Source organism: Coregonus lavaretus (genome assembly GCF_964263955.1).
Source record: "Coregonus lavaretus genome assembly, chromosome: 33".
Classification (NCBI taxonomy): domain Eukaryota; kingdom Metazoa; phylum Chordata; class Actinopteri; order Salmoniformes; family Salmonidae; genus Coregonus; species Coregonus lavaretus.
Window position 1 is genome coordinate 33,186,031 of NC_140020.1, and position 15,066 is coordinate 33,201,096.

The window sequence follows — 15,066 nt, forward strand, 5'->3', positions numbered from 1 at the left end:
ACAGAGTCTGGAGACGCCGTGGAGAACGTTCTGCTGCCTGCAACATCCACCAGCATGACCGGTCTGGGGTCAGTCATGGTGTGGGGTGGCATTTCTTTGGGGGGCCGCACAGCCCTCCATGTGCTCGCCAGAGGTAGCCTGACTGCCATTAGGTACCGAGATGAGATCCTCAGACCCCTTGTGAGACCATATGCTGGTGCGGTTGGCCCTGGGTTCCTCCTAATGCAAGACAATGCTAGACCTCATGTGGCTGGAGTGTGTCAGCAGTTCCTGCAAGAGGAAGGCATTGATGCTATGGACTGGCCCGCCCGTTCCCCAGACCTGAATCCAATTGAGCACATCTGGGACATCATGTCTCGCTCCATCCACCAACGCCACGTTGCACCACAGACTGTCCAGGAGTTGGCGGATGCTTTAGTCCAGGTCTGGGAGGAGATCCCTCAGGAGACCATCCGCCACCTCATCAGGAGCATGCCCAGGCGTTGTAGGGAGGTCATACAGGCACGTGGAGGCCACACACACACACTACTGAGCCTCATTTTGACTTGTTTTAAGGACATTACGTCAAAGTTGGATCAGCCTGTATTCTGGTTTTCCACTTTAATTTTGAGGGTGACTCCAAATCCAGACCTCCATGGGTTGATAAATTTGATTTCCATTGATAATTTTTGTGTGATTTTGTTGTCTGCATATTCAACTATGTAAAGAAAAAAGTATTTAATAAGATTATTTCATTCATTCAGATCTAGGATGTGTTATTTTAAGTGTTCCCTTTATTTTTTTGAGCAGTGTATACCAATATAAAGTGTTTTTTCTCAAAGTTGCCAGGATGTTACGTGCATCACACTTATAACAATACACACTTAAAATCAAATCAAATTGTATTGGCCACATGCGCCGAATACAACAGGTGCAGACATTACAGTGAAATGCTTACTTACAGCCCTTAACCAACAGTGCATTTATTTTTAATAAAAAAGTAAAATAAAACAACAACAAAAAAGATGTTGAGAAAAAAAGAGCAAAAGTAAAATTAAAATAACAGTAGGGAGGCTATATATACAGGGGATACCGGTGCAGAGTCAATGTGCGGGGGCACCGGCTAGTTGAGGTAGTTGAAGTAATATGTACATGTGGGTAGAGTTAAAGTGACTGCATAAATAATTAACAGAGTAGAAGCAGCGTAAAAAGATGGGGTGGGGGGGCAGTGCAAATAGTCCGGGTAGCCATGATTAGCTGTTCAGGAGTCTTATGGCTTGGGGGTAGAAGCTGTTGAAAAGTATTTTGGACCTAGACTTGGCACTCCGGTACCGCTTGCCGTGCGGTAGCAGAGAGAACAGTCTATGCCTAAGGTGGCTGGAGTCTTTGACAATTTTGAGGGCCTTCCTCTGACAACGCCTGGTATAGAGGTCCTGGATGGCAGGAAGCTTGGCCCCAGTGATGTACTGGGCCGTACGCACTACCCTCTGTAGTGCCTTGCGGTCAGAGGCCAAGCAGTTGCCATACCAGGCGGTGATGCAACCAGTCAGGATGCTCTCGATGGTGCAGCTGTAGAATTTTTTGAGGATCTGAGGACCCATGCCAAATCTTTTCAGTCTCCTGAGGGAGAATAGGCTTTGTTGTGCCCTCTTCACGACTGTCTTGGTGTGTTTGGACCATGATAGTTCGTTGGTGATGTGGACACCAAGGAACTTGAAGCTCTCAACCTGTTCCACTACAGCCCCGTCGATGAGAATGGGGGCGTGCTCAGTCCTCTTTTTTTTTCCTGTAGTCCACAATCATCTCCTTTGTCTTGGTCACGTTGAGGGAGAGGTTGTTATCCTGGCACCACACGGCCAGGTCTCTGACCTCCTCCCTATAGGCTGTCTCATCGTTGTCGGTGATCAGGCCTACCACTGTTGTGTTGTCAGCAAACTTAATGATGGTGTTGGAGTCGTGCCTGGCCATGCAGTCATGGGTGAACAGGGAGTACGGGAGGGGACTGAGCACGCACCCCTGAGGGGCCCCCTTGTTGAGGATCAGTGTGGCAGATATGTTGGTACCTACCCTTACCACCTGGGGGCGGCCCGTCAGGAAGTCCAGGATCCAGTTGCAGAGGGAGGTGTTTAGTCCCAGGATCCTTAGCTTAGTGATGAGCTTTGAGGGCACTATGGTGTTGAATGCTGAGCTGTAGTCAATGAATAGCATTCTCACATATTGTTTTTTTTATATTTTTTTTATTTAACCTTTATTTAACCAGGTAAGCCAGTTGAGAACATTATCTCATTTACAACTGCGACCTGGCCAAGATAAAGCAAAGCAGTGCGATAAAAACAACAACACAGAGTTACATATGGGGTAAACAAAACATAAAGTCAAAAATACAACAGAAAAAATATATACAGTGTGTGCGAATGTAGTAAGTTATGGAGGTAAGGCAATAAATAGGCCATAGTGCAAAATAGTTACAATTTCGTATTAACAATGGAATGATAGATGTGCAAAAGATGATGTGCAAATAGAGATACTGGGGTGCAAATTAGCAAAATAAATAACAATATGGGGATGAGGTAGTTGGGTGGGCTAATTTCAGAAAGCCTGTGTACAGGTGCAGTGATGGGTAAGCTGCTCTGAGGAGTTGGCAACACTGCAGCTACCCATCCAAGATGTACTTTTGAGGAGATGGTAAACTCCATTGGAATCCTATTAACGCCCATTGTGCACGTTGCCCGTGCATCGTGGGCCGCGCGATGCATTCTGGGAGGTTTTTTGGACAAAGAGAGAACTCCTTCAACGAGTTTTAATTGGCCGCCAGCTCAAAAAACAAACATTACATATATTTTCTGAGGTGTGAGATAATTAACTTGTTCTCTGTAGTATATTGCGTTGGAATCGTGAAATTATGTACTTTCCAGGAAAATAGCCAGGTTTCTCGATTTATGGTGCTTTCAAGGCAACTGGAAACTCTGAAAAAAACGAGGCCAAATCATCATGTCAGTGATCTTCAGGTCGGAAAGTCAGAGTTCTAGAAAGATTCCTGAGTTTCCAATTCAGAATTCAGAGTTGGATGACCATTCAAAACGATTTCCCCAGTAAGAGCTACTTTCCCCCCCCCAGTTCCTACTTGTATTGAACACACTGATGTCGGAAGTACAAGATTTCCGAGTTCCCAGTTGTTTTGAACGTGGCATCATACCCTAAATTTGAGAAGCGATTGCGTGATGATTATTTCAGCAACCATGTGATGCAGCATGACAATGTGAACGCGATTGGTCGACGGTCTGCTGGGTAGGACGTTAAACGATCCTCCATTAATTGCCCACTGGGATTCGCATCTCCTCCTTTCTCTAATATCAATTCAATTCAAGGGGCATTATTGTCATGGGAAACATATGTTTACATTGCTGCAAGTGAAATGGATAAACCAAAGTGAAATAAACAATAAAAAGTGAACAGTAAATATTACACTCACAAGTTCCAAAATAATAGACATTTCAAATGTCATTATGTCTATATAAAGTGTAACGATGTGCAAATAGTTAAAGTACAAAAGGGAAAATAAACATAAATATGGGTTGTATTTACAATGGTGTTTGTTCTTCACTGGTTGCCCTTTTCTTGTGGCAACAGGTCACAAATCTTGCTGCTGTGATTGCACACTGTGGTATTTCACCCAACAGATATGGGAGTTTATCCAAATTGGATTTGTTTTCAAATTCTTTGTGGGTCTGTGTAATCTGAGGGAAATATGTGTCTCTAATAGGGTCATACATTTGGCAGGAGGTTAGGAAGTGCAGCTCAATTTCCACTTCATTTTGTGGGCAGTGTGCACATAGCCTGTCTTCTCTTGAGAGCCAGGTCTGCCTACGGTGGCCACTCTCAATAACAACGCTATGCTCACTGAGTCTGTACATAGTCAAAGCTTTCCTTAATTTTGGGTCAGTCAGAGTGGTCAGGTATTCTGCCACTGTGTACTCTCTGTTTAGGGCCAAATAGCATTCTAGTTTGCTCTGTTTTTTTTGTTAATTCTTTCCAATATGTCAAGTAATTATGTTTGTATTTTCTCATGATTTGGTTGGGTCTAATTGTGTTGCTGTCCTGGGGCTCTGTGGGGTCTGTTTGTGTTTGTGAACAGAGCCCCCGTACCAACTGGTAGAGGGGACTCTTCTCCAGGTTCATCTCTCTTTAGGTGAGGGCTTTGTTATGGAAGGTTTGGGAATCGCTTCCTTTTAGCTGGTTGTAGAATTTAAAGGCTATTTTCTGGATTTTGATCTAGTGGGTATCGGCCTAATTCTGCTCTGCATGTATTATTTGGTGTTTTATGTTGTACACTGAGGATATTTTTGCAGAATTCTGCATGCAGTCTCAATTTGATGTTTGTACCATTTTGTGAATTCTTGGTTGGTGAGCGGACCCCAGACCTCAAAACCATAAAGGGCAATGGGTTCTATAACTGATTCAAGTATTTTTAGCCAGATCCTAATTGGTATGTCAAATGTTATGTTCCTTTTGATGGCATAGAAGGCCCTTCTTGCCTTGTCTCTCAGATCGTTCACAGCATTGTGGAAGTTACCTGTGGCGCTGATGTTTAGGCCGAGGTATGTATAGTTTTTTGTGTGCTCTAGGGCAACGGTATCTAGATGATTCACCATAGTGAAGGCGTAGACTCAGGTTTTCTGTGTCTCTATGTTTGTGGTTGGAAAGGTTTCTCAATTTCTTTCTTAGGTTTTTGCATTCTTCATTAAACCAGTTGTCACTGTTGTTAATTTTCTTAGGTTGTCTGCTTGACATTTTTTGATTTGATAGGGAAGCTGAAAGGTCAAATATACTGTTTAGGGTTTCTACTGCCAAGTTTACACCTTAACTATTACAGTGAAAAGTTTTGTCCAGGAAGTTGTCTAAAAGGGATTGAATTTGTTGTTGCCTAATTGTTTTTTGGTAGGTTTCTACACTACTTTCCTTCCATCTATAGCATTTCTTAATATTGTGCAGTTCCTTTGGCTTTGATGCCTCATGATTGAGTATTGCTCTGTTCAGGTAGACTGTGATTTTGCTGTGATCTGATAGGGGTGTTAGTGGGCTGACTAGGAAACGCTCTGAAAGACTCTGGGTTGAGGTCAGTGATAAAGTAATCTACAGTACTACTGCCAAGGGATGAGCTGTAGGTGTAGCTACCATAGGAGTCTCCTCGAAGCCTACCATTGACTATACTTGATGTAGTGCTATCTGAGATCTGTATATAATGATGAGATGCTCATTCCAACTCGGAAACTCAGGCCCCTTTCTAGAGCTCCCACTTTCTGACATGAAGATCACTGACGTCATGATTTGACCTCATATTGTTCCGAGTTCCCATTTGTTTTGAACGCGCCATTAGGTCCAAAATAAACCCATAGAAACGCTTTGGCCTTATTTTGGACAGATTTTGCCTAGAGTGTTATCTCTCGTGGACAGTAAATGACAAACTTTCGCGAGTGAATTTTACTTCTAAAAACCGAGATTAGCGAGAGTAAAACCACAGAGTTTCATACTGTACCGTTTTTGGTGAAACCAAATATGTTTTATAAACGAACCCAAGATCGACCAGAGCCTGTTGTTTCCAATGGGAGGCTCTGTCGTAGCCGGCCGCGACCGGGAGACCCATGGGGCGGCGCACAATTGGCCCAGCGTCGTCCAGGGTAGGGGAGGGAATGGCCGGCAGGGATGTAGCTCAGTTGGTAGAGCATGGCGTTTGCAACGCCAGGGTTGTGGGTTCGATTCCCACGGGGGGTATGAAAAAAATATATATATGTATGCACTCACTAACTGTAAGTCGCTCTGGATAAGAGCGTCTGCTAAATGACTAAAATGTAAATGTAAATGTTAATCATAGTGGGCAGAACAAGAAAGGAGGTGGGCAGAGCCAAGCACGAGCTAGTGAGATCCTATTGGCGCGTTCTAGCAGTGTTTTGCATATTTCCGTTAGGGAACGCCTACTTTGTGAAGTGGGAGCGTGCAATAACTTAAATTGCCCTGCACTCCTTCTAAACAACGCAATTTTTTGAAACTTTGGTAAAGAGTAAAGTCTACAGAACGCAGTCCACTTTGTTTGTTACAGATTTTAGTTTTGGAAACAGAAAACTGTATGGAGATGAAATGTTTAATCGATGACAAAATTAGCAGAATGTTGGCCAAAATCTATCTCGCTCCATCTTCTCCCACTAACGACAACGGGATACTTCACATTTATATCTGTCTCAATGTTCTATCTGTGGTGAAACCTCTCGCACTTCACATTCGATTGAATGGTGTCACGTGATCGATGGTTTTGTCAATTCATATACTGTCATTGCGCTAGCGGGCCACTACACTAAATCTTTGTATAACTAATCCTGTGACTACACTACCAGAGAGGAAGAGGAGAAGCGAGAGGGTTTAATCAGCCCAATATCTGTCCACGAAAATAAGACCCCGAAGTAAGGAATATTTGTATGGAGGTCAATGATTGAGTGTCGAATTTGGTCAATGGTTAGGAATATACCGATATGAAAGCATGTGGATCATATTGGGACACTCTTTTCACACCACTTCGACACAAAATGATTTTCGTAGCATGTTAGCAGAGCATTTTCGCTAACCTTAACCGTACCCTCAGTCCCCGAACCTGCTACGTTAATTATCCTAACCTACGACGAAAAAGTCACTTCGGTATCGAAGTGGTGTGAAAATAGTGTTTTCCCTTCAACCTCCTGCCTGCCTTCCATGTTTGAGGACATTTATTTCCATTGTTAGAGCGGTCACTCGACTATCTTGTCAATATAATAGAACATCGTTGACACCACGCCACTGACGACATACAAGACGAAACCGAGCAGCACACAGCGAAATCTGAAGGATTGCAAACTAGCTATAGCTGTCATCATGAACACCGAATCTGTTGTCATCGTTTCTGCTGCAAGGACCCCTATTGGTAAATACATATATTGAATCTGTCTGATTCCACACTAGTTGTATTGGCAATCATTTGCAACACAGCTAGCTACGGCTGTATGTTTATTTGTTGCATTTCCTTATCACACGAGATTTGAATTGTAACGCTGTTTTACCGATCTTGCAAATTGTCCAGTCCTGGTTTTGTGTGTAGTGTAATGAAAATTGTCTTATTTGTTAAACATGTTTAAATGTAACTGAACCACGGGAAAATTTGCAATGGGATTCGCTTTTTCGGAACCTTGATTGGTCGCCTCACCTTCTGCCCAGATCCTCGAGACAGCGATTGGCTGTTGGTCATAGTACCATGGACCAGCGGCTATTTACGATAGGCTGGAGATGAAACCATGAATGGGGTTGGGCGTGTTTTAGTTGGATGGTGTCTTTGTAAGAAATGTTGGAATATTGCAACCTAATTGACACCTTTGTTAATAACATGTATTCTCTTGTTGTTTGAGACTCTGATGTAATGCAATGGGAGAGTGCTGTCACACCATGGAAGCAATCATATTAATGGCCAAGTGCATTTCTCAAAACCCAGCTAGGCCTTTTTGAACCCATGATATCATACAATCAATGCCCTGCTCTTTTTGTGGGTACTGTATATAGTCTCAATTATATTCGCTCGTTTCACAGGCTCTTTCAATGGTGCTTTATCCAGTGTGCCCCTCCAAGACCTGTGCTCGGTGGTGATCAAGGATGTTCTGAAGAGAGTCAACCTGAAGCCTGAGGAGGTGTCTGAAGTCATCATGGGGCACGTGCTGACTGCGGGTAAAGGCTTAGACCGGAACAGACTACTGTCCTTTTATCAGAGCTGACTTACTACTTAATTAGTGTGAAAGGGTTTTCATTACTATAGTGCTGTGTCATGTGAACTAGTGTACTTAGTTGCTTTAACCCGCCTCATCCTATCTTACCTCTCTCTCTTTTCTCCCTTCCCTCTCTCTCTCTTCTCCTCTCCCCTGCTCTCTCCTTCCCAGGTCATGGGCAGAACCCAGCCCGACAGGCCAGTGTTGCTGCGGGCATCCCCTACCCGGTGCCTGCCTGGAGCTGCCAGATGGTGTGTGGATCTGGGCTGAAGGCTGTGTGTCTGGGGTTTCAGTCCATCCAGACTGGAGAGTCAACCGTGGTGGTAGCAGGAGGCATGGAGAGCATGAGCCGGGTAAAACTGAGATAAATGGGGGGAGAGAGATGGTGGAGTGCGAGAGAGAAAGATGGGGTGAAATGTATACCATTCTACCAGAGGAGAAGCCACGGCAGGGCCTGGCCCACCCAATCAAAAATAAATAAACTTCATTTGTTGGTTGTATTGTCTCCTGACTAATCGGAAATGTTGAAAATGCAGTAGGAGTTTCCTGGGATGTAATTGGTTTATCGCAATCACATCCTTAAATCACAAGCGCATAGCCTACAGTTGGGAAGCCTGCCATTTGGGCAGCGTGAGTGCGGCAAGTATCAAATAGCTGATTTTCGAGTTGTGGCTGTTAGTGAGAAGCATTTAAAATAGGTCTAGGACTATCGCAATATTTCAAAATTCAATTGTGAGAAAAACACAAATGTCACATATATTCCGAATTATCCTTTCAAATGATTTAAGTGTGAAGTGTAGGGTAGTTATTTCCCATTAGTAGCCTACACCAGGATAATTAATCTCTTGACTCTAGTGGAGAGCATTGGCCATATCCCCTGCGAGTGTGAATATTCACTGTCTTTATCATTGGGTGAGTCAGCGCCACGGGAAAGTTTAGGACAATAATTTCCTCCTCCAGTCCGAAAGTGTGCAAAGAAAGGAAAATAAATGCTTTTTTGAGAACAGTAACCAGGTTTCCATCCAACCATTTCATGCGGATGGATGAATGACCTAATGAATGAAAAAAGTCACGACCGGGCTGATGGAAACAGGATATGCCGGTACAATTTTATAAATGCAGACAGAAAATTGTCACGCGATGATATACTGAACAAAAATATAAACACAACAATTTCAAAGATTTTGCTGAGTTACAGTTCATATAAGGAAATCAGTCAATTGAAATAAATAAATTAGGCCCTAATCTATGGATTTCACTTGACTGGGCAGGGGCCCAGCCAATCAGAATGAGTTTTTCTCTACAAAAAGGCAGAAATATTCCTCAGCATGCAGTTTATTAGGGTACGGCAGGTAGCTTAGTGGTTAAGAGCGTTGTGCCAGTAACCGAAAGGTCGCTGGTTCTAATCCCCGAGCCGACTAGGTGAAAAATCTGTCAATGTGCCCTTGAGCAAGGCACTTAATCCTAATTGCTCCTGTAAGTCGCTCTGGATAAGAGCGTCTGCTAAATGACTAAAATGTAATACATTCTGAACTTCACAGGGTGGTGAAACATTCATGGCCATTTTGCTAGCTAGCTTGCTGTTGCTAGCTAATTTGTCCTGGGATATAAACATTGGGTTATTTTACCTGAAATGCACAAGTTCAGCTTTCAATCACCCACGTGGATATATGCTCTTAAAAACCAATGAGGAGATGGGAGAGGTGGGACTTGCAGCGGGTCATGCATCAAAAATAGAACCAAGTTCTATTTTAGCGCCTGGCTACGCAGACGCTCGCGAGCAGTTTGGATGAAATGATTGAATGTATGTGTACATTTATTTTGCAACGCTCATAGGCGGTGGTCAGCATGACATTCTGGTGACGTGATGATCGATGCTTGGCTGCCGTTTGACATAAAAATAATATCGCGCTTATCCATAATAATCTCAATGTAGGTAGCCTATCCACACTGTATCTGCGAGTTGTTGGCTAGATCGAAATTGCCAAGACCACATTTTTTGTGACAAAACCATCAGTAGAGTTAAATGCGAGCACAGACTTTTATCCGCAATAAGTCCGAAACATCTCTGGTGGAAAGATTTTTGAATATTCGCATGAAAATCTGTTGCAAATTGGATAGAAACCTAGCTAGTGAGTGATTTATATTATTAGCCTAATTTATGACTATCCAATCTAGCGGTTGTGTAGTTACGCTGCATACTTGGCAATTCTAATGGGCTTGTTTGCCAAGGGAAATGTGTGGTGTTTCTTGGTAACGTTTAACTTGTGTTGTCTTAAATGATGCAATGCGATTGCACTAATTTTCACTTAAATGTGTCATGGTATTTTTCCAGGAAAATGTAGGCCCAGTCACTTTTACTTAGGCCCAGCCACAAGGCAATTTCTGCCAAATGCCCCTATTAATCTGCAATAACTGTTTATCCTTTGACCCCCCAGGCTCCCCACACAGTGCAGATGCGGGCCGGAGTAAAGATGGGTGATGCCACCATGCAGGATTCTATCATCTCTGACGGACTGTCCGATGCCTTCCAGTGCTACCACATGGGCATCACAGGTCAGGCGACCAGAGTCACATTGTTATTGAATTCAATGCAACTGATATTTTTCAGTACAACAAGGAGGAACATTGGAGTGTCGCAAACCAGTAGGCTAATGTTGTCTTTCTGTACGTAGCTGAGAATGTGGCTAAGCAGTGGGGCGTGAGTCGCGAGGCTCAGGACCAGTTTGCTGCCCAATCCCAGAACAGGACCGAGGCTGCCCAGAAAGCAGGACATTTTGATCAGGAGATCGTTCCGGTCATGGTGCCGTCCAGAAAAGGCAAGGATTCTGTTGTGCTGGTTTGTGAACCCCCTGAGACCTCCCACCTCTCCCATCTCCTCATTGGTTTTTAAGAGCATATATCCACGTGGTTGATTGAAAGCTGAACTTGTGCATTTCAGGTAAAATAACAACCCAATGTTTATATCCCAGGACAAATTAGCTAGCAACAGCAAGCTAGCTAGCGAAATGTCCATGAATGTTTCACCACCCTGTGAAGTTCAGAATGTATTACATTTTAGTCATTTAGCAGACGCTCTTATCCAGAGCGACTTACAGGAGCAAGTGCCTTGCTCAAGTCGCTTTGGATAAAAGCGTCTGCTAAATGGCATATTATTATTATTATTACCTCAAGTGTGCTCAAATCATTGTTTCTTATATGTCTAACCACCATTCCTTATAAATGAGTTAGACCAGTGTTTCCCAACTCCAGTCCTTGAGTATCCCCAACAGCACCCATTTTGTTGTAGCCCCGGACAAGCATACCTGATTTAATTTGTAAGCTAATCATCAAGCCCTCAATGAGTTGAATCAGGTGAGTTTGTCCTGGACTACAACAGAAATGTGTGCTGTTGGGGGTACTCAAGGACTGGAGTTGGGACACTGAGGGCTCTTCAATCAGATCCGCTTTAGCCGACATACGCATAGCGGTGGTTTTGGCGGTGTCGGAGGTGGAACTGCGTTAGAGCTGTCAATTCCACAAGCGGCTCCTGGCATTACACCTAAAGCGGACATTGCCATTGGCTGCAATGAGTCGCTTTAAGAGAAATCCCATGCAGCCTTGTTTGAACACTGGAATGTGAGATGTTATCTACACCTCGATTAGGGTGATAGAAATCCTAATTATTTTGTTGAATGATTTTCAATTTGAGCATCATTATTTTTATATAGCACTTTATATACACTTTCTCGTTCTGAACTTCTAATGCGAGTGGGACAGGTGTGGCTTCGTGACAATGATCAAGAGCAGCTGCTCACCGATTTGACAGCTCCAGCAGTTACACTTCCGGCACCGCCAAAACATCCGCTTTGTGGGTGTCGGCTATCGCCGGTTAACACTTGATCTGATTGAATCTAGGCACAAGTTAGACAACCAACATCTATATTTCTCTGCTTAATTACATGATTGTAGATTGGTTAAGTGTAATGTAACATTCCTATCTCTCCTCAGGACCAGTGGAGGTGAAAGCAGATGAGTTTCCTCGCCATGGCAGCAACATGGACGCCATGTCCAAACTGAGGCCCTGCTTCTTGAAGGACGGCAGCGGCACCGTCACCCCCGGCAACGCCTCAGGTACGAAGGGGGGACTCATCCTTGACGCACGGTGATGATGTCAGTGAGATCCCTCAACTCAAATGTCCTTTGGCAGCTTTCCAGTTGACCACTCCAGTTACATTACTCTTCACCGTTTCTCCTTGCATAGTGATCTAGATTGTAATGACCTTAAAATGTTTCAGGGATATACAACAGGGTTTCATCCCGTTAAACTCACGTTGTGTTCTATTCATTTCTATGCATTCCCTCAGGTATAAATGATGGCGCCGCAGCAACTGTTCTCATGAGCCAATCAGAAGCTCAGAATAGAGGCCTCAAGCCAATGGCCAAAATCACCTCCTGGGCACAAGCCGGCCTCGACCCAGCAATCATGGGAACTGGGCCTATCCCAGCCATCAGGAAAGCGGTGAGAACCAATCAGAAACCAGCTAGGAATGTTCAGACGTGCACAACTATAGCATTGCTGTAGGGCAGGCAACCCTGGTCCTGGAGTGCCGCAGGCACTTTCTTTATTTAACCGACCAGGAAGACCACGTATGTTGAATTTAGGCAATCACTGAACTGATCAATTAACTAAGTATCTCAGTGTGGTGCCTAGTAGGGTATAATCCTGCTCATTCTAAAGGTAGTTTTCATTGATTCTTTACCAGGTTGAGAAGGCTGGTTGGCAGCTGGATCAGGTGGACCTGTTTGAGATAAACGAAGCGTTCGCTGCCCAGTCCATCGCTGTGGTGAAAGAGCTTGGACTCAACCCAGATAAGGTAACTACTCTAATTTAATGTACCATTAATTCCACACTATTGCTTAGGGCAAACAGTTACCCCATATCTTTGCTCTCTATCCCTGCGCAGGTGAATGTGAGTGGGGGTGCCATCTCCCTGGGACACCCCATAGGCATGTCTGGCTGCCGGGTTCTGGTAACCCTTCTGCATGCGCTTCAGAGGACTGGGGGTCAGAGAGGCGTGGCTTCTCTCTGCATCGGGGGAGGGATGGGTATTGCCATGTGTGTAGAGAGGGTGTGAAAACAATACATATACACTGATTCTGCATTCAAGATCACAACATTGGCAATCTTATTGGGCCTAAAGGGAAAGTTCAAAATGCTTTATTACATGGTTTCAGACGTTTTCTGTGGAGTGGTGTGAATGGCGGTTATATTCACTGCACTGAAAATGAAGCAATATTGATGTACTGTTGTGATTCCTGAATGCAATCTAGGGGCTCTATTCAATCCGTTTCTTGGAAGTTCAGCGTTACTTAAATTTAAAGGCAATGTTCCTGCGTTAGCAGACTGCATTCACGGTAAACGGTGCATATGTCGGCTTATATCGGAAATTACCTTAATTTCGATGATGAATTGAGCCCTTGGTGATGAAAACGGCAAAGGTCTGTTTAAATCGACAGCTGTATTGTGCACTGTGATACTGTCAATTGTATACCATCCAATATTGGTATTTATTTCCATAGGATGCGAAAGGCTTTTCCTGTGTTAAACTAGTCTCAATGGGCAACACTTGCTAGTAGTCTTCATTATCTCATCGGAAATATCAACTCAACTGATGACAAATGGTTTACATTTCTTGCGTGCCAAAGGAACGAGAGACATTGAAGCCCATGAGGACTTGCTCACATGACTTACAGTTTTTCTCCATTGGTTTGGCTCATTTCTTGAAACAGAAATTACATTCTCAAAACTACATGGACAAACCTCCAAACCACTTGGCAATTGTTCACAACAGAATTGAATTTCTCATTCATTTCATCAAATTGCAAATGTCTAAGTACATGTCTCAATGTCTCAGTACATCTTTGCAAATGATTAAGTACAGGTAGCCTACATTTAGCACAATTTCCAAGTGAATAGATCTTGTTGATCTAAACTGATTGTTGATTCTCAGTCTAATGGTTGTTCGCTCCAAAACGTGTCAGCGTCATTTCATTGTATAAGTCATCACATGCACAATAGTCTGTTCAATTGTCAAAATTAGTCAAGAACATAATACCATGAATACCATATATGAATCCCTTGGAACATTTGATAAATTTATTACAGCACTGTAGGCTGCATATAATTTACATTGTTTTTTGTTTGTGTGTTTATATTACAGTATATTATGCTGTATACATTTTCTTTTTACTCTGATGTATGGAAGTTACTTTATGTGTGTGAATGATAATGGTTACAATTTCCTTGGCAGTATGAGTGCAATGTGTGATGTCAAACCTTGGAGGCTACTCTTACCCTAAAATCCTATTTATTTTTTTCAGTTTTATACACAATTGTATTCTGTTAGCTAGACAAAAAACAGTACAGTAACCATTGTCAATGAAGGACTGGGCTAAGACTGAAAGGTGGACATGAGGGATATTTCAATGGTCCTCTGCCATAGTGACAAAACATCTAAACATTTTGACTTGGCAGTGCTTACACAATGCCAAAGGGACGAAGCATTTTGGGGGCACTGACTGTTTAAATGAGAAGGAAATTTAGTTTTGACACATGCGTGAACTGTTTTGGGAGAGGTATGAGCTTTTGCAGGTGAACCATGGTGTTGTGCCGAACCATCCACGTTATTTTGGCTAAAGCACCAAGAGTGTTTAGAACGTCCGGTCTGTTTCAAGAAATGAGCCAAAGCAATTGAGAAGGATCTTTGCCATTTTCGTGGCACTGACTCCTTATATGGGAAAGGAATTTAGTTTTGAAGCATGAGTGAACAGTTTTAGGAGAGATATGAGCTTTTGCAAGTGAGCTATAGTGTTGTGCTGAACTGTAAGACTGTTTTGCCAAATGATCTTAGAGTTTTGAGAATGTAATTTCTGTTTCAAGAAATGAGCCAAACCAATGGAGAAAAACTGTAATACCCAACCTTTAGAGTAAAGAATTCAGCCAGCCAACATTCCTAATTTTCCTGTTCCTTCTCATGGAATGCTAGCCATGTACCTTACTGCGCCGAACTGTAGGAGAACGTGTAGTGTAGACTGCACCTGCAGCCTTCCTTAAATGTGCCCTGAGGCAGAGTAATCTAGCCTGCTGTAGGTAGGTAGCCTGTTGTAGGAATTAATGTACTTATTACCTCTCCACTAACGCAATTATGGGAAAATGTTTTACCTAGGTATCCAATTGTATGACTTATCAATACAGAAAATAATTAACTGAACTGGTTGTGCTTTTTCAAAATGTTCATGTATAATATCTTTGAATTGCTGACAATGT

General features: G+C 43.1%; 1 protein-coding gene across 1 annotated transcript; it reads left to right on the forward strand.

Moving 5' to 3' along the window:
- Positions 1-6,322: 6,322 nt before the first annotated feature.
- Positions 6,323-15,010, forward strand: LOC311108824 (acetyl-CoA acetyltransferase, cytosolic-like). Its single transcript, XM_084151584.1, has 9 exons — positions 6,323-6,928; positions 7,585-7,719; positions 7,929-8,110; positions 10,196-10,313; positions 10,433-10,576; positions 11,748-11,870; positions 12,104-12,258; positions 12,503-12,613; positions 12,704-15,010. Exons 1-9 carry the CDS (start codon positions 6,880-6,882, stop codon positions 12,872-12,874), a joined length of 1,188 nt encoding a protein of 395 aa, XP_084007710.1. The 5' UTR covers positions 6,323-6,879; the 3' UTR covers positions 12,875-15,010.
- The last annotated feature ends 56 nt before the right edge of the window (positions 15,011-15,066 follow it).